The 25909-nt window shown below is 41.3% G+C and overlaps 2 protein-coding genes across 3 annotated transcripts in view; one reads left to right on the top strand and one right to left on the bottom strand.

The window, feature by feature from the left end:
• Positions 1 to 25909, bottom strand: part of SPAG1 (sperm associated antigen 1) — a 76611-nt gene that overhangs the window by 21102 nt on the left and 29600 nt on the right. The window contains exons 9-13 of the mRNA XM_054497641.2: positions 21975 to 22081; positions 19189 to 19348; positions 8004 to 8375; positions 7514 to 7613; positions 1038 to 1190 (exon numbers count right to left, since the gene is read on the bottom strand). Coding sequence (XP_054353616.2) covers positions 1038 to 1190; positions 7514 to 7613; positions 8004 to 8375; positions 19189 to 19348; positions 21975 to 22081 — 892 coding nt within the window. The remainder of the gene's footprint in view (positions 1 to 1037; positions 1191 to 7513; positions 7614 to 8003; positions 8376 to 19188; positions 19349 to 21974; positions 22082 to 25909) is intronic.
• The window catches only part of RNF19A (ring finger protein 19A, RBR E3 ubiquitin protein ligase), a 117145-nt gene that overhangs the window by 87968 nt on the left and 3268 nt on the right, over positions 1 to 25909 (top strand). The gene's annotated exons all lie outside the window — the stretch shown is intronic.

The raw sequence follows: 25909 nt of genomic DNA, 5'->3' as shown, positions 1-25909 counted from the left end.
AACTAGAAATGTTATCCAACTAGTAATTTTCAAATTTCAACAGAAAGCAATTGATGAAGTCTGGAAGTTTTTACCTTCCCATTCTCACGCTGGGGGTAAATAGGTCATAACATAAATTAGATCCAAATTCTTTGCTATTTCGCCATTATAAATTACTATTCATCCTAGATAAGTGTCTATTTACAAGGGCATATAACAGAAATATCTGGCAGGCTCATGAAGACATCCATTCTCCGCAGGAGAAACAAGAGATATGTTTCCACTGACAGATACGGTGCCAATGAACACCTGCAAATCCTCTGGGAGGAGAGGATTCAACACAGCAGTTTTCACCACATTTTTGGATCTTATTCTATAGCTAGTACTGATTTATTTATTTAATTTTAATTTTTTTTTTGAGATGGAATCTTGCTCTGTTGTCCAGGCTGGAGTGCAGTGGTATGATCTCAGCTCACTGCAATCTCTGCAGCCTGGGTTCAAGCAATTCTCCTGCCTCAGCCTCCTGAGTAGCTGGGATCACAGGCGCCCACCACCACACTTGGCTAATTTTTGTATTTTTAGTTGAGATGGGGTTTCGCCATGTTGGCCAGGCTGGTCTCGAACTCCTGACCTCAAGTGATCCACCCGCCTCGGCCTCCCAAAGTGCTAGGATTACAAGCATCAGCCACCGCACCCAGCTACTAGTACTGATTTTATGATATCAATGTAAATACCCTCTTATCACCACATATATTTAAGCAGCACATATGAGTTATATCCTGTGTTACTAAGACCAAAAAAAATATTGATTGAACCGTAATAAATGGATCAGAAAACAAATACAAAGGCATTAGAGGACAAGTCAGAATGTATTAAGGGAGAGTCAGAAATTAAGTTAAGGGAGAGAACCATTTGATGTAATGGAATAAAAGAAGGCAATCATTCAGGTGATAAAAGTAACTGAGAACACATCTATACTTTGACATGTTCTTGAAGGAGGGGAAGGGAAAAACAGTATAAAACAACTAGGTTTTAGGTAGCTGCCTCAGATTAATTACCTGTTAACACTGTCATTTGCTAGCTGCAGTCCACAGTCTATCTGCAATACTGTTTTATAATCCACATAAGCTTTCCCATACTGCTCTAGAGTTTCACAGGCCATCGCCCGCCTCAGAAGAGGTTTCATTGAGAATGGATGAAGTTCCAGAGCCCTAAAGAAGACAAAAATATTACATACCATTTGTTTTGAAAAATGCTCTTTCGTTTATACTTCACTGAATAGATACTGCAGTACTGAACTCTCAAATATGTACACATTCGAGACTTCGCCTTGGGAACCAGGCAACATGCCAGAAAGGCAAACCCAGAGTAAGAAAGCAATCATATTTGTGTTCCTTTCTTTTAAACCAGTAGCAAAGCACTCTGCATTTACTCTTTCCCACTGAGCCGGGAGCTCCCTGGCAGCATGCCCTGGCCTCCCCAGTCCCCTAACAGAGCAGCATGGCACAAGGCACACAGCAGGGTTTCAACAGATTCTTGTCGTTGACTGATTAAAAAGAAAATTCTTATTTGCACCTATGTATTTAATAATAAAGTACAGAACCATAAAAGTTGCATCACATTTTGAAAATCAGCACTCTAAACTTATTAGTTTATTATGATTCACTTGCTGCAAAAGAGCTTCAAAAACAGACCAAAGGGGAATCAAGGAACTAAACCTACAATGATTTCTTCTAAGTTATGAATTTTCATCTTGCACGTTTTAGTCTATGAAGTGTTTCCAATATCACTAAAGATGTATCTCATGGTTGTGTTTTTTGGTTTTGTTTGAAGTGTTTAAAGCTACTTCAGCATTTAACGTACTTCATTATATTCTGAAGTAAAACAATAAAAAAACTGTACATATAATCCTCGATTTACAATATGGTTATGTCCCAATAATCCCATGGTAAACTGAAAATATGTTAAGTCAAAAGGCAGCACAGAGTCTTTGGTTAAAGAATCACAAATCTGTATTTATGAATGAAAACTATAGTACTCTTGGTTTTAACAAAATCAACAGAAGCTGCAAAGAAGTCCTCCATGCAGAGATCCTATGAAGAGCCTCCTTTCTATATAACCTACTAACTAGCATCTGCACCAGACTGTCCACATTGAAGATTGTGGATTTATTCTTTCAACTCATGCTATAAGCAGTTAATATATCAAGTATTTAACTTTCCAGGAAAGCATGAGCAAGGGCTGCTTTCTTTAACTTGCTTTTTTTTCCAATAGTCTTAGAAATCTGCTGTCTATTCCTGTCTACAATGATTCAGTAGTGAGGAAACATTGACAGAGTATCTGCTATGTGCTAGTCACTGTAGACTTCCCCATCTAATCTCACAACAAACCTGTCAGGTAAATATTAATATGTTCATTATGTGGGTGAAGAAACAGAAACATGAGGAGTGATGTGCCCACAGGTCAGTTCTTTCTAATGTGAGCTTCGTGAGGGCAAGGGCATTGCCTGTCCAGAGCACCACTATATTCCCAGTCCTAGATCACCTGGGTCATGAGAGGCACTCAGCAAACTTGTCTGTGAGCCCTCAAGAGCCTACACTCTGCCTACCACAGTACACACACAAACACTACAAATGAAGGAACTCTGAGTCATCTGCCACTCAGACCACATCATACAGATACTCAGCTGCACTTGTGGGAGCCCTTCTGGCGTATCATAGAAGTTATTCTAGAAATGCTGTTAAACCTAATCTGCTTCACTTCTCTGAAAAAATAACCAATTTCACTCTGCCTAGGTGTTAGGATTGTGAGTGATTTTAATGATCATCTTTGTGCTGTGCTAGTTTTTTCTTAAGTTTTCTATAATAGGTAGGTGGTTTTTTAAAACAGTAAATGTTATTTAAAATATAAAATTAAAATCAAGTAAACATATTTCAACACTAGACAACAGATCTGTGGGCATCAGGATCTGTCACCTGTACTACTGCCTTAAATTTAGCTTAGTTTAATGTTTAGGTAATATTAACTCTATGAGCAGAGTCACAACCATGTGACTACCTTCACTTCACAGAAGACTTCCAATGACCAAGGTGCCATTTATCTATTCAAGATGGCCTTAAGCCAAGCTTGGGATCTAAAACTGATGAGATGCTGTACTTAATTTTTAGCACTTTCTGCCCAGTAAATGCAAGACTTTTTTCTTTAACCACAATCCTGAAAATGAATATGAACTTATGAATGGAAATTCCATTAAGGAAAAAAACCACCCATGCATAAAAATAAGCACAGAGAACTTTTGAAGCAGAGCTTACAAAAGAGGCTATCTATTCAAGGTAACACAGTTAAGACCCTAAAAAATCTTCCAATTTCAAGACTGTGAGAGTAGCAAAGATAAGAAAAAGCAGAGAACTGGCCAGGCACGGTGGCTCAAGCCTGTATGTAATCCCAGAACTTTGGGAGGCCAAGGCTGGCAGACCACTTGAGGCCAGGAGTTCAAGACTAGCCTGGCCAACATGGCAAAACCCTGTTTCTACTAAAAAAAAAATACAAAAATTAGCTGGGTTAGGTGGTACACACCTGTAATCCCAGCTACTTGGGAGGCTGAGGTACAAGAATTGCTTGAACCCAGGAGGCAGAGGCTGCAGTGAGCCGAGATCGTGCCATTGCACTCCAACCTGGGTGATAGAGTCAGACTCTGTCTCAAAAAAAAAAAAAAAGAAAAGAAAAGAAAAAGGAGAGAATTACTAGGCAACATTCATTTGTATTTAGTCTGTTGAAATGTCCTCAATGGAAAGTCACCAAAAGATTTTTGGTGTGGTTTAGATAAACCAAAAAGGTTCTGATAGATGAGAAAAGTGAAGTATTTTAGCTTATAAACAATTATGAGTATTTTAAAAGTTGTAAAATGATGGCTTTCAAACTTAAGCATCATAATCCCTTTTCATGTTTCACCTGGAGGTCTAAAAGACAGTTAGGAGATGCTGTGATGAGGGGAGAGGCCAGGCTTAGAGACCTTCAAGATCTTCAATCCCCCCCCAACCCCCACCCCGCACTCCAAATGGCCACTCTCCAAACACACCCCTGGAAAACAACCAATGCTCCTCAGAGGTTAAGACATTTAAAATCAAATGGTAGTTTTTCCCAAAATACATCTAAAAATTATTTTCATAGGTAAAATTTTCTCCTCTTATTTTAAATTTTGCCTGTTTTTCTTTCTCAGTGTTTGACTCCTGATACCACTTATCTGGTAATAAGAACTTTTGGGCCAGGCACAGTGGCTCATCCCCGTAACCCAGCACTTAGGGAGGCCAAACCAGGTGGATCACTTGAGGTCAGGAATTCAAGACCAGCCTGGCCTGCAGCATGGTGAAACCCCTTCTCTACAAAAAATATGAAAAATTAGCCAGGTGCGGTGGTGAGTGCCTGTAATCCCAGCTACTCGGGAGGCTGAGGCAGGAGAATCACTTGAACCTGGGAGGCGGAGGTTGCAATGAGCCGAGATTGCACCACTGTACTCCAGCCTGGGGGACAGAGCACAACTCGGTCTCAAAAAAAAAAAGAAAAAAAGAAAAAAAAAAGAATTCGTGGAACTCTCCAAAGAGCAAAGATAATTAACTGAAAAACTAAAACAAAACAAAACAAAAACACAAAAACTCCCTTTAACATGTATGCAATCTGTTTGAATATAGTCACTTGAGCTGAAAAGATGTTCACAAAAGCACAGAGTGGCTTCTCTGGCATTACAACAAGATTGAGAATCACTGCTTTAGTGTAAAATCACCCCTGCTGGGCCTCATCTCCATTTCTCTTACACTGGGACTGGTAGGCCAGCTATCAAAGAAAACATCTGAGTAGGTCAGTCTCTACGGAGGTCAGCACCAACCAGCAAGGCCAGGTTCCTTGCCTAGAAAACAGCTCTTAGGTTAGCACAACCTACCTAAACCGACGCCCACTTCCCTCTCGGGTGAGCCATCTCCTGCCCTCCCCTAGGACAAGCCCCCACTCTAGCCTCCCTGGACACCATGGCTGGAGTCCCATACTTGACTTCCTCCTATGTCTACACTGAAACACAGCCAATTTTAGCCAGTAAATGTTAATCACCTTAGAGGATCTCAGGTAAGGACAACACAAACCCACTCTTTTGCAGCAGCTCTAATGTTAGGGGTCTCAAGTTTTAACTAAAGTGTCCTGACCTCCCTCACTGTGGAAAGGCCTAAAACAAGTCTGAAGGGTAATGTATTAGAAACAGACACTTGAGCTGAAAGGATGTTGGCTGCAAATCACCACGGGCTTGGTATCCAACAAATTCACATGGTCTGGTCTGTTAGTTAAGAGCACTGGTAAAAGCCCTTAACAACCGGCTCTCTGGGTAAAGAAAAAAGGAGGGGTGGGAAGCCCAGATTTGTGGCATTTGCTCATTTCATGGTATTAAATGGTATCCCACCATGGCAGATTTCAAAATATCAACTTGACATCAACCAGCTCACAAAATCCTGAAAAATGTAATGATTAGCGAGTGTGAGCCAGCACAACTGAGGATGCGGTCTGATGTCAGGCCAAAGAGAATATAAGTATTATTCACTTCAAATTTAAATATGTAAAACTGGCAAAAAAATTCAAGTGCCTCAAGGCCTTCTTTTTAAACTTAGGCACAGATACTAGCAAGCTTTACCCATATCAATAAACTGGGCCTGGCGCAGTGGCTCACGCCTGTAATCCCAGCACCTTGGGAGGCCAAGGCGGGTGGATCACGAGGTCAGGAGATCAAGGCCATTCTGGCTAACACTGTGAAACCCCGTCTCTACTAAAAATACAAAAAATTAGCCGGGCGTGGTGGCGGGCGCCTGCAGTCCCAGCTACTCTCGAGGCTAGGGCAGGAGAATGGCGTGAACCCGGGAGGCAGAGCTTGCAGTGAGCCGAGATGGCGCTTGGGCGACAGAGCGAGACTCTGTCTCAAAAAACAACAACAACAACAACAAAAACAAAATAAAATGATACAGCCAATGAAAACAATAATAAATTACTCACCTTATAAACAGTGTCCACATAATTTACTGTTCAAACTAGAGTTTCTGAGAGTGTTATATGAGACAACAGGAGTAAGCCAGAGCTGTGTTAGTCAAACTAGGACATCACTTCTTTTTTAGATGTACTAATAGTAGCTTCTTGCCAAAGGGCTTCTTATTACTTAATGGTGGAAAACAATGTTTTATTTATGTAGATATTTACCATCCAGGCAGGTAACTTATTGAGTACCACGGGTGACTATTATGCTTCGAGGGGTATGAAGCTGTATAAGACAGGGTTCCTCAGAGGATACCAGAGGCTGGAAAGGGTAGGGGGAAGTGGGGGACAGGCAGAAGATTTGTTAAAGGATACAAAATTACAGCTAGATAGGAGGCACATGTTCTATTATTCTATAGCACTGTAGGATGACTATAGTTAACAATGGTACATAGTTTCATATACATATATATATATATGAGTAAAGTTTACAGAGTCTCTTGTCTGTTGCCCAGGCTGGACTGCAGTGGTGGGATCTCTGCTCACTGCAACATCTGCCTCCCAGGTTCAAGCAATTCCCCTGCTTCAGCCTACCGAGTAGCTGGGACTATAAGGGTGTGCCACCACGCCCAGCTAATTTTTGTATTTTTAGTAGAGACCAGCTTTCCTCATGTTGGCCAGGACGGTCTCAAACTGACCTCAAGCAATCCGCCCACCTTGGCCTCCCAAAATGCGGGGATTACAGGCATGAGCCACTGTGCCTGGCCACATCATATATATCGAAGCATCACTCGGTACCCCATAAATATGTACAGTGATTATTTGTCTATTAAAAAAAGAAAAGACCTAGTTTCTAACCTCGATGTGTTTAAACCCCCTTGAGTGGATAACAGGACTTAAGAGGTGTGACCGAGTGTCAGTGTAGGTGTTACAGGCCTGCAGATGACCAGGAAGTCTGGGGCACCCAAGAAGGTAGAGAGAAGGGGTAGCTGAGCAAGAACTTCAGAAGCTAAGATGTGCAAAGGGCATTACCACCATTAGGGGCAACATGGGCAAGAGCTCAGAGAACAGGGTGGGCGAGAGTAAGCAAGTGGTCCAGTAGACCAAATGGAAGGAGAAACTTGCTTGGAGGCAGTGTAGTGACAGAGAAGTTTACAGTTATTTCGAAGCCAATACTGAGCCATTAAAGGCCTGTTGGAAACAATCTGAACAAAATAATGTTTCAGGAAAGTTATTCTGATGCCGCAGTGGATTGGAATTAGTTATCAGGCTTCTCCAGTAGTCTAGGAGCGATATGAAAAGAGCACGAATTAGGGCAGTAGCAGTGGAAATGAAAAAAGTTTGCACAATCTTCTATAACTCTCTTCATATACGTGAGATAATTTATTATTTTTATGCATCAATCAATTAACATACCGTAAAGCTCTTAAGAAATTAGATCCTTAAGCAGAAAATTTAGGATCTTGGATATTGCATTCACCATAATGAAATTATAACAATCTCTTGACAAACCTGAAAACGTGCAGTTTACCTGTTACAATCTTGAATGCAGCCACTGCAGTTTCCTTCTTTTAGGTAACATGCTGCTCTATTTGAATATAAGATACTTAGATCATCTGCAATTTCACTTCCTAAAAATCACATTTAATTAAATACAGTTAAAATCCATTAGCAAGATCACAGTTCACCAGAATTACAAGACGGCCGAGGTCTCCAGTGGGGTGGCACTGCAGTCCTGCAGACTGATCATGCAGAACTCCGCGGAGCTGCTACCCGCAATAGCCACCAAGGGAAAGCCCAGCGGGGACGGAGGCAAACGTGCCTGGCCGGGAACATGCCTGCATTCCAAGGTGCTACTCACTGAGGTCAGGTGGCACGGCGCTCTTAGTCACCTGGGAGGAATGCACCGATGCCGGCGCCTGTCACTCAGGAGGCGGCAGCGCCTCTCCCACGGGGCCCCCGGGGGTCGGGTGAACCGCAGCGCGAGGGGCCCGGGAAGCGGCGGGGCGCGGCGCACCTACCTGCCGGCTCCAGGAGCGCGATTGCCGCCGAGTACTTGCCGGCCGCCTCGGCGAACTGCCCGCTTCGGAACAGCTCGTTGCCCTGGCTCTTCAGGCCGGCGGGGCTGACTGGGGCGGCGGGTGGGGGCGCGACGGGGTTCTCCGCGCCCTGCCCGCCGCCCGGATGCCCGGTGGCGCCGCCGCCCGCCGCCGCCGCCGCAGAGGCCCGCCGCGGGCTCCGCTTGTCCGCGCCGGCCTCCGGGGACTGGCCCCGCCGCGGCGCGCCCCTTGCCGGCCGCTTGCCGCCCTCGGCTTTGCCAGTCAGCTTCTTCTGGATGTTGCCCATGACGCACGGCTGGGCGGCGCGCGCGGCTCCCGCCGGCTCCGCGGGCTCTGTGAGGAAGTGGATGCGGGAAGTGAGGGTTTGCATCACCGGGAGCAGTTGCCGCGGAGGCCGCGGGGGCGCCCGGCGCGGAGGGCGGGCTCTGGGGAAGCCGGGTTGGGCACCGCCCCTGCGGGCGGAGCCGGTGCTGCCCGACCTCTAGGGCCAGTCGGCCCAGTCCGCTCTCTCGGGGCCCCTGCGGCTTCGTGAGGACTCGGCTCCCGGGCTTCGGCCAGAAACCTACCCTGTCTCTAACTGTTTAAGCGCTGAACGGCCTGTGGCTGAAAACCGGCATCTCAGAGCCATCCCCTTCATCAAGTCCACCTGTCCAGGTGAGCTTACAAAATACGTACTTTTTTTGAATGGAGTTGCGAAAACTTGAATACAATTATAATACCCAACACGGAGGCACCTTTCCTTATTTTAAAAGATTAGGAGAAAAAGATTTGAAAGAAAAATAAAGCGTAAGTGATTTTTAAGTCATTTTAAAAGTGAATTTAGCGAAAAAGTCACAAATTAGGCACCTAGTTTTTAAGCTTAAAGGGAGCCTTAAAAACACAGCAAATTTCCCATCCCATTGCCTTATTCAAACTAAAAATTTATTTGATTTTGATTAGGAGTTCAGGTATTAATAGCTTTAATAATTGTTGAATCTGTTTTTAAATATGAAAAGGATGTATAAATATTTAATTTATGGTGTCTTATCAATATTTAAAACAAAGCAATTAATAATTTCAAAGCACTGTTAAAAAGTACTTAAATACAGAGATTTCCAAGCTTTCTCTTTTAACGAATTCTCATCTGATTCTTAATGGATATATTTTCCATTCTTTTTCATGAATGGTAAAGCCAAGATTTTAAGCACAGAGACAGAGGGAATAGAAAAGCACAATTATTTAAGTGAAAATCAGTGGATGATCACCTTAAGACAAACATCAAGTATAAAAACACATTAATAAATACTGTTTTCTATACAGCAGAATAACATCCAATTTGGATCACCAGCCAAAGGGATCTTAACTATTAAAACAATAAAAAAGATTTTGCTATAAAGATAAATCTGCAGATTAAACCCAGTAGGGTTATCAGAGTAAGGCTCCAGTTTTAAATCTGGTTTCTGTCAATCAGGTTCTCCACCAGAAACTGGGTGAAAGCACAAAAGTCAGGGTCGGCAGAAACAATGGTCAGCTTATTACTTTCCACCCCTTTGCACAGTATCCCCTCAGGTCTGACCAATACTATCACTAAAGAGCTGCAGTTCATTTAGAACTTAATATGGGTCACATTAATCCTAATACCAAGTATTATCATTCCCACTTTACAAATGAGGCAACAGAGAAACAAGAAGCTAAGGAATGCACTCTAGTACACAGAGCTAGAAGCCAGCATAACTCAGATTTGTTTTTATTTTTATTATTTGTATGTATTTATTTTGACACAGGGTCTTGCTCTATTGCCCAGGGTGGAGTGCAATGGCGCCATCATAGCTCACTGCAGCCTTGACCTCTGGGGCAGGCAATCCTCCCCTTAGCTTCCAGAGTGGCTGGGACTACAGGTGAGAGCCAGCCACCATGCCTGGCTAATTTTTAAAATTTTTTATACAGATGAGGTCTTGCTATGTTGTCCAGGATGGTCTCAAAGTCCTGGTCTCAAGCAATCCTCTCTCCTTGGCCTCCAAAAGTGCTGGGATTGCAGGCATGAGCCACTGTGCCCAGCCATAACCCAGATTTGAACTGAATGCAAAGCATTCTTTCCTTAAGATTGAAATGGCTCTGAACAACTTTGATAGTCTCTGGACAGGTAAACAGAGGCCCAAACATGAAAGACTTGTGAGTTCTTTTGGGTGTTGGGATACCTGTGGGACAATGCAATGGAGCTGTTCAGGCGGTGGCTCCACATGTAGATCAGAGAAGTGGCCTTATCCAGAGACAGTGACTTGGGAGTTACTAATATATAAAAGTTTGGGGCCGAGCATGGTGGCTCATGCCTATAATCCCAGCACTTTAGGAAGCTGAGGCAGGCGGATCACGAGGTCAGGAGTTCGAGACCACCCTGGCCAACATGGTGAACCCTGTCTCTACTAAAAATACAAAAATTAGCTGGGCATGGTATCGGGTGCCTGTAATCCCAGCTACTCAAGAGGCTGAGGCAGGAGAATCGTTTGGACCCCGGGAGGTGGAGGTTTCAGTGAGCCAAGATCGCACCATTGCACTCCACCCTGGGCGACAGGGCAAAACTCCACCTCAAAAAAAAAAAAAAAAAAAAAAGTTTGGGTGTGGAACTGGCAAGGTGGCTCACCCCTGTAATCCTAGCACTCTGGCAGGCTGAGGCAGGAGGATTGCTTGAGGCCACTAGTTTGAAGCAAGCCTGGGCAACATAGCAAGACTCCATCTCTACAAAAAATAAAAGTTTGGATGTGGATGGGATCACTCAAAGGCTCACAAGGATCCCTGAGATATACTAACACTTAAAGGATGAACAGAGGAAAAATCCACAGTGTAGGCACAGAAATGCCTAGAAATGAGAGAAAAAAACAGGAGCGCATACTGCCTCAGAAACACCAACAGTAGTTTGGGAAGAAAGGAGACAATAATAACAACTATCAAAGGAATGAATGGCCAACAGTGTAGCCTCAAGTAGGGTAGTGTGAGTAGTTGATAGACCAAAAATCCTCAACAAAATACTAGCAAACAGATTCAACAGCATACTGAATGGATTATACGCCATGGCCAAGTGGGATTTATCCCAGGAATACAAAGCTAGTTCAGCATTAGAAAATCAATCAATGCCAACATACCTCGTTAACAGAAAAAGTAAAGAATTGCATACATGATCCAACAATTGATGCTGAAAAGGCATGACAAAATCCAACATGCTTTTGTGATTTAAAAAAAAAAAACTCAGAAAACTAGGAATAGAAGTGAAATTCCTCAACATAATAAAGTATATTTATGAAAAAACCCAGAGCCAACATCATATTCAAAGATAAAAGTAATGAAAGCTTTCCCCTAAACATAAGCAACAAGACAAGGATGCCCATTTTCACCACGGCTATTCAACACTGTACTAAAAGTTGTAGACTGATCAATTAGGCACTAAAATGAAATAAAAGGCATCCAAATTGGAAAGAAAGTAAAGGTATCTCTATGCATAATTATATGATCCTATTTATATTAAAAAAAAAAGAATCCACCCCCTTCACCACCCCCACCAAAAAAAACTAGAGCAATAAACAAATTCAGCTAAGTTGTAGGGTATAAGATCAACAAGCCAAAATCAGTGTTTCTATACACTAGCAATGAACAGAGCAAAAAGGAAATCAAGGAAACAATTATATTTATAATAGCATCCAAAAGAATAAAATACCTAGGAATAAATTTAACCAAGGAGATGAAAGTATTGCTTTAAGAAATTTTTAAAAAGACTTGAATAAATGGAAATATATCCTGTAATCATGGATAGGAAGACTTATTGTTATTAAGGTTAAAATGTTAATACTACTCAAAGCAATCTACAGATGCAACACAATCCTATCAAAACTTTTTGCAGAAATGGAAAAGAGAATCCTTAAATTCATACAGTATTGTAAGGAGTTCAGAATAGCCAAAAAGATCCTGAAAAAATAGAGCAAAATCAAAGGACTCTCTTTTCTTCTTCTTTTTTTTTTTTTTTGAGACAGGGTCTCACTCTAATGATATTAGTCAGGGTTCTCTCTAGAGGGACAGAATTAATAGGACATATAATATATATATTAGTAGGATTATATATATATAGTAGGATTTTATATATATATATATATATATATATATATATATATATATATATATATATATATGGGAGTCTATTCAGTATTAACTTACATGATTACAAGGTCCAACAATAGGCTGTCTACAAGCTTGAGGAGCAACGAGAGCCAGTCCAAGTCTCAACAATGAAGAACTTGGAGTGTGATGTTCAAGGGCAGGAAGCACCCAGCACAGGAGAAAGATGTAGGCTGGGAGGCTAGGCCAGTCTCTCCTTTTCATGTTTTTCTGTCTGCTTTATATTCGATGGCAGCTGATTAGATTGTGCCCACCAGATTAAGGGTGGATCTGCCCACTGACTCAAATGTTAATCTCCTTTGGCAACACCCTCACAGACACACCCAGGATCAATACTTTGTATCCTTCAATCCAATCAAGTTGACACTCAGTATTAACCATTTCAACCACCCCTTGTCAATTTGAACCCCTATACATTTCCTGAGATTATACATAATCTTCAAATAAAGACAATAATAAGGTCATAATTACACCTAACATAATACAACTATCCTTTGTACAACCAGAAATGCACCAATCCCCAACCCAAATACTATAATATAAAGTTAATATTTAAATGCTGATATGAAGTCAATAAATCTTATGTCACATGATAAAGAAAAAAGGAAATAAAATGAAGACATTTCTTAGTACAAACGTATACATGCACAAACATGTTTTAACAAAAGGAGAAAATACTCATGACAATTACGGTCCCCATTTCTGCAGCTGGTCACGTGGTCATAGCTGGTATTGATGACTACCTTCTTCTACTACCCATTCTGTATTCCCTTTGCCTTCAGCAAGCACCTCGGCAGGTCGTGGTTTTTTTCCTAATGGAGTGATCCAAACTTTCATTCCTGAAGGGTCTGGGCCATTTGTAGTCCTGGCTGGGTTGAGCTATTGTAGTTTCCCATTGACCTTAATCAGAGGGCATGGTAATACTAAGACACGCCCTCATGGATCTCCTGCATTCCATGCATACTCTTACTTACCTCCATTGTGGAGTAGACTGATTTTGTCTTGAGAGTCTGGGTCAATCACCCCAGCCAACACTGTGACTCCATTCTTAGCCAGTTGACTTAAAGGTAGGAGGAGCACAAAGTATCCAGGTGGCAATCTTAACTTCCAGTTTAACAGGATCATTGTTGTGTCTCCTTGTGGCAGCATTCCTCCCTCTGGAACTAAGACCTCTAGGCCAGCAGAATGTAATATCACAAGAACAGGAAGCAATAATTTTGCTGGTGGATTGCTAGGGGTGATGGTGAGTGGTACCACTTCCACTTCCACCCCTTGATTCCTGGACCCATGAATCCTGGCTATGGGGGGAAGAGTACCATATATTGGACACTGATTCAGAATATACATGGCCTCCTGGAGAACTTTGCCCCAGGCCTGCAAAGTATTGTCACCTAGTTGATTTTGTAATTGTGACTTCAAAAGGCCATTCCACCATTCTATCAATTCAGCTGCTTCAGGATGATGGAGAACATGGTAAAACCAGTGAATTCCATGAGCGTGAGCCCACTGCCACACTTCTTTAGCCATAAAGTGAGTGCCTTGGTCAGAGGCAATGCCGTGTGGAATAACATGATGGCGGATAAGGCATTCCATGAGTCCATGGATGGTAGTCCTGGCAGAAGCATTGGGTGCTTCTTCCAAATCCCTGACCATCTAGCCAAACCATTGGCTACAACCTATGAATCAGTGTAGAATCACACATCTGGCCATTTCTCCTTCCATGCAAAGTGTACCACCAGGTGCACTGCTTGAAGTTCTGCCCACTGGGAAGATTTCCCTTCACTGCTGTCCTTCAGGGATGTCCTGGAAAGGGGCTGTAGTGCTGCAGCTGTCCACTTTTGGGTGATGCCTTCATATTGTGTAGAACCATCAGTGAACCAGGCCCTAGTCTTCTCTTCCTCTGTCAACTGATCACAGGAAACTCCCCAGGAGGCCATCGGTGCAGGCTGGGGGAGAGACGGCAAGGTGGCAGGAGTGGAGACCATGGGCATTTGAGCCACTTCCTCAGGTAACTTATTTGTGCCTTCAGAACCTGCTTGAGCCTGATCACATATAGACCACTTCCATTTGATGATGGAAGGCTACTGTGCACAACCCACCTTATGGCTAGATGAGTCAGAAAGCACTCAGTTCATGATAGGCAGTTCAGGTCGCATGGTGACTTGATGACCCATAGTCAAATGTTCAGTTTCCACCAAAGCCCAGTAACAGGCCAAGAGCTGTCTCAAGAGGAAAGCAGTTATCTGCAGAAGATGGCAGGGCCTTGCTCCAAAATCCTAGAGGCCTCCACTGTGATTCATCTATGGGGGCCTGCCAAAGGCTCCAAACGGCATCCCTATCTGCCACTGACACCTCAAGCACCATTGGATCTGCTGGGTCATATGGCCCAAGTGGCAGAGCAGCTTGCACAGCAGCGTCCATCTGTATGAAATACTCAAGATAGGCAAATCCATACAAACAAAAGTAGACTAGTGGTTGCCAGGGGCCAGGGGAAGGGTAAAATGGGCAGTAACTGCCAGTGGGTATGGAATTTCTTTTGGGGATGATAAAAATGTTCTGAAATTAGATCAGTGATAGTTGTACAACTTCATGAATATACTAAATTCACTGAATTTGAAAAGGATGGATTTTACTATATATGAATTATATTAAAATATTTTTAACGCTTATCTTACCTCACTTTTGATAACAAAGGGTACTATTTTTTCTATCTCAGCCAATTTGATAGGAAAGAAAAAGAATCTATTTAATTTTCATTTTTATGAGTAATACAAAGTTTACTGATCCTTTCTATTTCTTCATTAGTGATTTGTCTGTTTGTATGCTTTGCCCAGTTTTGTACTAGCACCTCATCTTTTTCTTATTGTTTTGTAGAAACTTTTCATATTATAAGGTTATCAACCCTTTGCCATCTTTCCTAGTTTATCATTTGTCTTTTAGTTTTTTTTATGGCGCCTAACATATACATGTTTTTCATTTTCACATAATCAAAATTATTCACCTTTATGATTTTGTTGATTGTTTGAACTCCTGGAAATCCCTGACTTCCACCTTCCTGATCCTGCCAGTTCTAGCACAAGAGAAATACTGATCTATATTTTATCCTTCTGTTTGTGAGTGACTTTAATTTTCTTAGCTTTCATTTTTAAGTAGCAACACCAACAGCACTGCAAGGGAGGGTAGATGCTCACTTTCCTCTGATTGCGTCTCTGTAAGGAGATAGATGGAATAAATACCAAACTCTTCGACAGCTACAGCTGTATGGTGATGGCCACTTCTTCCTTCTAAATGATCTCTACTAGAGAAGGCAAACAGATAGGGAGCTTCCAGGAAAAAGCCCATGAACTCAAATCCCCAGGTGTAATCATCCTGGCCAATAGGCAATTTGTTAATCCTGGCCCTTAGAAGGAGAAGCAAAGAAAGCCTATCAATTGTCTTATCTCAGCACCTGACACAGAGTAGGTGCTCAATAATTGTCAGTTGTTAAGTTAAATTCATCAGTTATGTTATACCCCAGTCGGGATGAACTGGGCCTGGCCAACCCGAGTGGAGTTCATAAAGGGACAGCATTACCAGCCAAGGTTACAAAACACAAATTGTTGCCTTTTTCCATGGTCCTGGAACATACCCCATAATGACTGGGAATTCTTTCCTGGAATGTGATGAGATGGAGAACCACATGTAAAGATTCCAACTTGATAACTTTCCTCTGGGCTTTAACATGATTTTCCTAAAAGTGTCTGGGGTTGCTTCTTTTGTGTCCAAGGCTCTAGCACCTCTTTTCACACTCTATCAAACAATGTAACTTGTTTGAATGTAACTAGTTCAATGTAACTAGAGGTGAATGTAAACTAGTTCAATTGATTTCATTTCATTTTAAGATGAAAAGATTATGTCTGAGTTTTCGGCTATTTATTCTACTTCATCTCAATTTACTTTTCTGATAAAAGGGAGCTTACTGGTCTTAAAATTTATATTATATTATTTTTCTAAAAAAAAGATGGGGTCTCGTTATGTTGCCCAGGCTGGGATTGAACTTCTGGCCTTAAGCAACCCTTAGCCTCCTGAGCTCCCTGGGACTATGGGTGCATGCCACTGTGCCTGGCTTAAAAATTATATTCTTTCTGTCAGAAAGAAACTTACAGCATCCACTGCTTATATTCGGAGGAGAAATTCTCAAATATTTCAAGCTTCTGTCTTGAGAAATTAAGAAAAAGAGGAGCAAGCTGAGTGCAGTGGCGTGCCTATAGTCCCAGTTACTCGGGAGCCTGAGGTGGGAGAATCTTTGGCCCAGGAGCTTGAATCCAGCCTGGGCAATATGGCGAGACTCCATCTCAAAAAGAAAAAAAGAAAAAGAGAAGCAAATGAACATAAAAACAAGCAGAAGGAAGACAATAATAAAGAGTGATCATAGCTGTAGTGAGCCATGATCACACCTCTGCACTGTAGCCCAAACAACAGAGCAAGACCCTATCTCTGAAAAAGAAAAACTTACAAGAAAAAATCTTCATGACTTGACTTAGGCAAAGTGTTCATAGATATAACATCAAAAGCACAGTCCATTTTAAAAACTGGATAAATTGTACTTCTACAAAATGAAAAACCTTTGCTCTGTAAAAGACTGTTAAAAGAATGAAAAAAGCTACAGACAAAAAATTTTTAAGAGCTTGCATCAAGATTATAAAAAGAATTCTCAGGACTTAACAGTAGGAAAACAACAACCCAATTTTTGAAAATTGGTGGAATAATTTGAAGAGACACTTCACAAAAAGTAACATAGAGATGGTAAATGAGCACATAAAAAGATTCTCATCAGGAAAATGCAAGTTAAAACTGATGAGAAACCACTATACACCTAATAGAATGGGTAAAAAGGGAAAAAAATCAATACCAAATGCTGGCAAGGACGAGAAGCATCTAGAACTCTCATATGTTACTAATGGCAATGCTAAATGATATAGCCACTCTGGAAAACAGTCAGGCAACTTCCAGTAAAGTTAAACACATACTTGCCGTATGACCCAGCAGTCCCACTCTTAGCTATTTACTTAGGGGAAATGAAAACATATGTTTACACAAAAACCTGCACATGAGTGTGTATAGCAGTTTTTACTCATAATTAGCGAATACTGGAAATAACCTGAATGTCCTTGAATAACCGAATGTATAAACTTTGGTACAACTATTAATGGAATGCTACTCAGCAGTAAAAAGGAATGAGACAATGATACATGCAGCTACATGAATGAATCTCAGTGACATGCTAAGTGAAGGAAGCTAGACTCAAAAGGTGACATACTTTCCAGCTCCATTTATAGGACATTCTGGAAAAGGTAAAGCTATAGGAATAGAGAAGAGCTGGGGTGAGGGAAGGGTTTCACTGAAAGGACAGCAAGAAGGCCTTTTTGGGTGGTAGAACTGTTCTGTATCCTGAATATGGTGATGGTTACATGAAACCATACATGTATTAGAACTGTATATTCAAAAGGTCCATTTTTACTATATATAAAATTTTAAAATAACAATTTTAAAATAATAGGAAGTAATATAGTTTATACTTCATTTCACTTCATATAAGATATAAAATGGTTTCCTTTAACTGTAAGACATATGGTTAATTATGCAAAGCTAAATATAAACCCTAAGAAGATTTGCTGCCAGATCGTATTTACAATCTGGCTAAAAGGCAAGCCTGAATCCTTGAAAAACTGGTTACCTTAATTTCTCCCTTTTGAATCCTTATTATGTTCTCTCTTCCTTCTCACCTCTCTGATTGCCTTCCTCTTTCTCGCTCCCTCCCTTTCTGTTCCTTTGTCTTTATCCAATCTTAACTGATTGTATTTTAATCTGAAGTGTATACATTGCATTATTTTTTGTCACTTAAAAAAATTAAAACTCGTTCTTTATTTTTAAAATTGAATGAACTGAACATTTTGTATCTCTCTTAAAATTAGAATATTCTGTCAAATTACTTACAAGTTAATTTTTACTTGTGAATGATTTTCAAAATTGATAATATCTCCCCCCTCCACTGCCCCACCACTGCCAGTTGCTCAGGTGTTCTCAAGACGGAGGGAAAAATCTTTTTTTTTTTTTTTTTTTTTTGAGATGGAGTCTCGCTCTATTGCCCAGGCTGGAGTGCAGTGGCACCATCTTGGCTCACCACAACCTCCACCTCCCGAGTTTAAGCCACTCTCCTGCCTCAGCCTCCTGAGTAACTGGGATTACAGGTGCATGCCATCACACCCAGCTAATTTTTGTATTTTGAGTAGAGACAGGGTTTCACCATGTTGGCCAGGCTGGTCTTGAACTCCTGACCTCATGATGCACCCGCCTCGGCCTCCCAAAATGCTGGGATTACATGTGTGAGCCACCACGCCCAGCTGACGGAGGGAAAAGTTTTTATGTCCCTTGTCAAGTGAGGAGGCAAATCTTTCCCCTCAAAGTTGAAATAACTTTCTATGTTTTATATTATGAAGATAACCCTTTATCTAGTCTAGATTCTCTTAAAATATTGTTTCAAGTGTTAAATTATACTTATTTCTTTTGCATATTTAAAATATTTTTTAAAAACACACATAGCAATGTTCTAGTAATGCATTCATTTTTGGCATATAAATGGGGCTACACATACCTGTTTTGAAACCAACACATTTGTTTGCAATCAAGTAGATATATACAAAACAATTATCAAAGAGAGATATTTAAGGTTAACTTGCAAATGGTCTGCGTCAAATAAACACAGCCATTTACATTTAAAGGTGGTGACCAGAAATTAAACTGAGCACTAGAAAAAGGTGACAGGTTAAGAAGGAAAATGAGTTTGAGAGATTCTACCAAGCTGTATTAAGAAAAAGATGAGCGAAGCCGGCTTGTGAATTTACAAGGCAAAGCTAGAAAAACTTTGATAGATTACGAATTTCTGTACAAATAGAAAAATTGAGCCAGCTCATCATATAAAAAGGCAGTTTTTTACATAATCTATATAGAAAAGATATTTTACTCTTATCTCCACCGCCATCTTCATGTTTTCTTCCGCTGTCTTTTCCTTCTTCATCTTCGGAGTTTTCTATTTCCTGAATAACCATCCTTTTCCCTTTGGTTTGAGTCTTAGATGCAGCTTCAGAATTTTTCAGATCTCTTTCAACCTCTGACAAGGTTTTCTGCAACATAATTACCATATTAAAGAAAATATTTTCCTTTAATAATAAATATAACCATTCTTTCAGGTTAAAAACATAAAGATGTTGAAAAATGAATACAACTAAGACAAGGCTTTTTTTTGGTGGCCTTTGATTGTAATCATACATGTCCACTGTAAAAAAAAAAAAAACACACACACACACAAAAAGCAGTGTAACAAGTATTAAAAATAAAGAAAAAAATCACCTAAAATCTTGCCATTCAGATACTACTATTAACATTTTGATAATCATCTTTCTAGATGTTTCTATGAATATATACCCACAGAGATGTATAGTTTTACACAAATGAAATCATGCTATATATGCTGTTTGTTTGTTTATTTAAAATATAGAGATGAGGTCTCACTATGTTGCCCAGTCTAGTCTCAAACCCGTGGGATCAAGCAATCCTCTCACCTCAGTCTCCTGAAGTTCTGGGATTACAGGCGTGAGCTACCACACCCAGCCCGCATTACTGTTTTAGTGTAATGCTGAAAATTCTGAAATATTTTATGCTGACTCTGATGAAAAATAGATATATCATCCTTTGTTGGATACACGATTTTCAAATATTTTCTCCCAGTCTGTGGTCTGTGGCTTTCTTGTTTGTTTTGTTTTGTTGTTGTTGTTGTTTCTGAGACAGGGTTTCCCTCTGCTGCCCCGTCTGGAGTACAGTGGTGCAATCACAGCTCACTGCAGCCTTGACCTCCCAGGCTCAAATTATCCTCCCACCCCTGCCTCCCGAGTAGCTGGGACTACAGGCTCACACCACCATGTCTGGCTAACTTTTAAATTTTTTGTGGAGATGAAGTTCAGCTGTCTTGCCCAGGCTGGTCTTAAACTCCTGGGATCAAGTGATCTGCCTGCCTCAGCCTCCTAAAGTGCTTGGATTACAGGTGTGAGCCACCATGCCCAGCTGTGGCTTGTCTTTTATTCTTCTAATAGTGTCTTTGAAAAGTAGATGTTTTAAATTTTGATGAAGTCCAATATACCAACTTTTTCTTTTATGGATTGTACTTTTCATGTCTTACATAAGAAATATTTGTCTAAGGTCATAAAGATTTTCTCTTATGTTTTCTTCTAGAACTTTTATATTTTATATCTTACATCAAAAAGTATATGATCCATTTTGAGTTAATCTTTGCATATGGTTAAGATAAAAATGCATTTGAAACCAGGCACAATGGCTCATGCCTGTAATCCTAGCACTTTGGGAGGTGGTGTGCACCTGTGGTCTCAGCTACACAGGAGGCTGAGATGGCAGGATTGCTTGAGCCTAGGAGGTGGAGGCTGCAGTGAGCCATGTTCCCACCACACCACAGTTGAGGCATCAGAGCAAGGCCCTGTCTCAAAAATAAATAAACATAACCATTACAAAAAGGAAATACTAAGCCAGGCCCTAAACCTAAACCTAAAATGTTGACTTGACAAAAGCAGCTGATATTCTAGGAACATTAGCTGCCACTCAGAGACAGTGGGATAGGTAACCCAATAGGTGTATGTGGAAACTTAGTAACAATTTCTCCATGGGTTTCTCTTATTTCTGACTATACTGCCAGCAGAGGCACTAAACCACCTTCTTTCTGGACATCTCTAAGGATGTTTGTACTGAGAACAACCTTGGCAAACAGGAATAGTATTCATCTGCAGCGGAGAGGGCAGGTGTGTTGGCTCTCCAGTGTAATAAAGGTGATGCTTCCCTATGGAGCAGAGATTGGGCAGGTTTGCTTATACCCCATCATAAAAGAAGCGGGTTTCCTAAATTTTTGTTTGTTGAGATGTAGTCTCACTCTGTTGCCCCGGTTGGAGTGCAGTGTTGGCCAGGCTGGTCTCGAACTCCTGACCTCAGGTGATCTGCCTGCCTCAGCCTCCCAAAGATCTGGGATTACAGACATGAGCCACTGCACCCAGCTGGTTTCCTAAATTTTTGATTTGTCAGCCATCACATAAATCCATTGAGTGTGCAACATCCATCTGGGCCACTCTGTGTCACCCCTGTGGGACTTGGGAGCAAGGGGAACTGACATGAACGTGAAGCTCATCTGCTTGGAGTAACAAAGTCTTTTGTTTTTGACTCAGGATATCTTGTATCCTCTGGTAGGCCACCTTGTTCATTTGTAAGCAGGGGAAAATCTCAGTTCTTGACACTTACCTCTACTCTTTAGGTGTGAATACAGATCCCCTAAGTGTATAACTGAGTCAGTCTGCTCAGTCAGGTAGCACATGCTACCATGCTCATTACAGACAGGCCATTGAAACGCTCTTCAATGGCCACGGAGTTCACCCCTAATCCTACCTAGGAAAGTACCTTCTATACCACTCCACATGGCTCAGAGAAAAACATTGCCTACAACACTATAGGAAAAAGAAAAATTGATATTTGTCTTTCAGAGGAAGGTTTACAGTTTTGAAAAAAAATTTTAAGATTCTGCTTTCTTCCACTTCAAATAGATGTTAATGTTTTGGGGTGTCTGGAATATACCTACCTTTTAAAGCTGTGACCTGATCTTCAACATAATTTGTTTGGCAAGATTGATACCACTTTAAAATAAATACAGAAACAGTCAACTACAGAATTAGGTGAGAAATCACGTTCTATACTGACCTTGGCCAAATCATTATCAGGCTCAACATCTAGTACTTTACTCAAATCTTCTATAGCTTCCTGGAGTTTGTTTTGATGTTTATATGTAGTAGCACGACGCAGAAGAGCTGAAAATTTACCAAAATAAAAGTTATGTTTTTTAATATGTGGCATTATGGTTACAACATATTTTGCAAGTGGAAGAATATGAGCAGCACAGAATACTTTAGGATGTAATTACCCAAAGCTCAACTACACCCTTTTTCATGTTGATACACACATAGGAGATGACACTGAGGTACATAAAAGAGGCTACATCAGCCAGCTGTCCTCTCTATAACAACTCTCTGGCCCTCTGGCAGCCCCAGGCCCCGCCAGCTTTTCCAAGGACTAAGAGATTTCATACCTCAACCCTTCACAGGTAACACATTGTATTGCAATATCGGAATGATTTTCACTGATAATAATCCTTTCCTTCTTATAATTATGGCGAGTATTATTTAGCCACTTTTTGAAAACATAAAATCCCTTATCAAAATTTAGTATATTGGCTAGGCACAGTGGCTCACGCCTGTAATCCCAGCAATTTGGGGGCCTGAGGTGGGCAGATCACTTGAGGCGAGGAGTTCAAGACCAGTCTGGCCAACATGGCAAAATCCCATCTCTACTAAAAATACAAAAAAAATTAGCTTGGCGTGGTGGCACACATCTGTAATCCCAGCTACTTGGGAGACTGAGGCAGGAGAATTGTTTGAGCCTGAGAGGTGGAGGTTGCAGTGAGCCAAGATTGTGCCACTGTACTCCAGCCTGGGTGACAGAGCAAGACTCTGTCTCCAAAAAAAAAAAAAAAAAGTATATTACTGACCAGCATCTAGGTCAGAATATGGCTCATTAGTGACATCTGTATAACAATCTCTAAAATGATTAGAAGGAGTTACTTAGCATAGGGAACTGAGAGAATCCTGATGATTAAGTCAGTTAGGTCCAGAAATTAAGCACTTTGATAATTCGCATTTGATTTTTTGGGTACGTTTCAATGTATAATTTGATAATTATTTAATACTGACAATGAATGCCTCTCTAGACTCGTCATTAACTATTATATAAGGAAAACTTTGTGTGATAAGTCATTACTTTGAAAAAGAATCAAGTTTGGTAATTCTGAAAAGTGAGAATTTTTTTTTTTTTTTTTTTTTTTTTTTTTTTTTGAGACAGAGTCTTGCTCTGTTGCCCATGCTGGAGTGCAGTGGCACAATCTCAGCTCAATGCAACCTCTGCCTCCCGGGTTCAAGCGATTCTCCTGCCTCAGCCTCCCAAGTAGCTGGGACTACAGGCTCATGCCACCACTTCCAGCTAATTTTTTTTGGTATTTTTAGTAGAGACGGGGTTTCACCATGTTAGCCAGGATGGTCTCGATCTCCTGACCTCATGATCCACCTGCCCCGGCCTCCCAAAGTGCTGGGATTACAGGCATGAGTCACCGCGCCCACCCGAAAAGTGAGAAATTTTATCTGACATATTTTAATATGCTATTTTAAAACATAATTATAAATTTGACCAATTTGAATTTTAGTGTTAGAATAAGCTATGAAAATTTAAATGAGAAATCATTTTGTTATGAATTTAATTAAAATTGTAATACTGCACTTTAAATATAATTTAGCTATTGCTATTGCTACGCAGATTTCTGACGGGAATTTCCATGAAGAAATATTCATGACATAATGATTATCCTTTTTTAAAACTTTTTACTTTGGAATAATTGGAGATTTACAGAAAAGTTGCAGAGATAGTACAGAGAGTTCCTGTGTCCCTTAACTCAGCTTAACCTAATGCTAACATATTCTTTATTTATTTATTTTTTTGAAACAGTCTTGCTTTGTCGCCTAGGCTGAAGTGCAGTGGCGTGATCTCGGCTCACTACAACCTCTGCCTCCCAGGTTCAAGCAATTCTCCTGCCTTGGCCTCTCAAGTAGCTGGAACTACAGGTGCCCACCACCATGTCTAGCAATTTTTTTTTTAATTTATTATGGGTTTTCTTGAGATGGATTCTCGTTCTGTTGCCCAGGCTGGAGTGCAGTGGCGTGATCTTGGCTCACTGCAACCTCCGCCTCCTGGGTTCCAGTGATTCTCCTGCCTCAGCCTCCCAAGTTGTTGGGATTACAGGTGCCTGCCACCATGCCCAGCTAATTTTTTGTGTTTTTAGTAGAGATGGGGTTTTGCCACATTGGCCAGGCTGGTCTTGAACTCCTGGCCTCAAGTGATCCACCCACCTCAGCCTCCCAGAGTGCTGGGATTACAAGCATGAGCCACTGCAGCCCTCCATTTTTTTTTTTTTTTTAATTTTAGTAGAGATGGAGTTTTGCCATGTTGGCCAGGCTGGTCTTGAACTCCTAACCTCAGGTGATCTGCCCACCTCGGCCTCCCAAAGTGCTGGGATTACAGACATGAGCCACTGCGCCCGGCTGTGAGTTTTGTTAAAATTAACAGAGTTAATACATGTAAAGTGCTTGGCACAGGGCCTGGCAGAGCAGTGGTATGGGGTTGGCAAAACCTTCAGTGGGCTGCTGCCTAAAGCTGGGAGCCCAGCCATACTCTGTGACAGAGACCAGCTTGCATAAAACACAGGCTCAACAGGACTTTATCGGTAAATGGAGGGCAATCCATGACAATGACAGTGGCAGGTGATGCACCAGGCTTCCCCTTAGCACTCCCATGGCTTCTGCCACCTCCACCATGTTTATAGGCAAAAAGGGATACATTCCATGTGAAAAAAGTGTTTATATTTATTTGAATCCATAAAAATTTAAAGAAATATAATGTGTCTATTATAATGTATGTCACTCCCTCTTGGAATGACTCCTTCTTGATAACAGAAAAGGAGAATAGAGTCTGATTTGCATATTTCAGGCCTGAACCATGACAAGGTGGTCAGTCAGAGGGACAGGGAATCAAAATAGAGTGCAGGTTTTTGGCAGAAAGAGTCAGTTTTGGACAAATTTAATTTAGAGTTAAGTTATTCAAATTATTAATTTAAAATGAAAATTAAATTATTTATAGCAGGCCAGGCTTGGTGGCTCATGTCTGTAATCCCAGCACTTTGGGAGGTCGAGGTGGGCAGATCACTTGAGCTCAGGAGTTTGAGACCAGCCTGGGCGACATAGTGAAACCCCATCTTTACAAGAAATACAAAAAAAATTAGCCGGGTGTGGTGGCACATGCTTGTAGTCCCAGCTACCTGGGAGGCTGAGGTGGGAGGATCACTTGAGACTGGGAAGTGGAGGTTGCAGTAAGCCAAGATTGCACCACTGCACACCAGGCTGGGTGACAGAATGAGACCCTATCTCAAAAAAAAAAAAAACAGGCTGGGAGCGATAGCTCACGCCTGTAATCCCAGCACTTTGGGAGGCCGAGGCAGGTGGATCACCTGAGGTCAGGAGTTCGAGACCAGCCTGGCCAACATGGTGAAACCCTGTCTCTCTACTAAAAATACAACAATTAGCCAGGCGTGGTGGTGCACGCCTGTAGTCCCAGCTACTTGGGAGGCTGAGGCAGGAGAACCACTTGAATCCAGGAGGCAGAGGTTGCAGTGAGCCGAGATCACACCACTGCACTCCAGCCTGGGTGACAGAATGAGATTCGGTCTCAAAAAAACAAACATACAAACAAACAAAATTATATATAGCCACCTAGGTGGAAATATCCACAAAGAAGCTGGGAGAAGGTTCTAGAGGTCCAGTGTGGGCTTATTATTTTATTATATTTATAAATACCAGAAAATCTACATTAAGTTATACTTAATTTTTTTGCAGAAAAAGAATGTTCAAATGCAAGCTTGAGTTTTTTTTTGAGACACAGAGTTTTGCTGTGTTGCCCAGGCTTGTCTCAAACTCCTAGACTCAAGCAGTCGTCTCACCTCGGCCTCCCAAAATTCTGGGATTATAGGTGTGAGCCAC

The sequence above is a fragment of the Pongo pygmaeus genome, chromosome 7 (genome assembly GCF_028885625.2).
Source record: "Pongo pygmaeus isolate AG05252 chromosome 7, NHGRI_mPonPyg2-v2.0_pri, whole genome shotgun sequence".
In the NCBI taxonomy this organism is placed as follows: Eukaryota; Metazoa; Chordata; class Mammalia; order Primates; family Hominidae; genus Pongo; species Pongo pygmaeus.
This window is presented reverse-complemented; position numbering and strand designations above follow the sequence as displayed.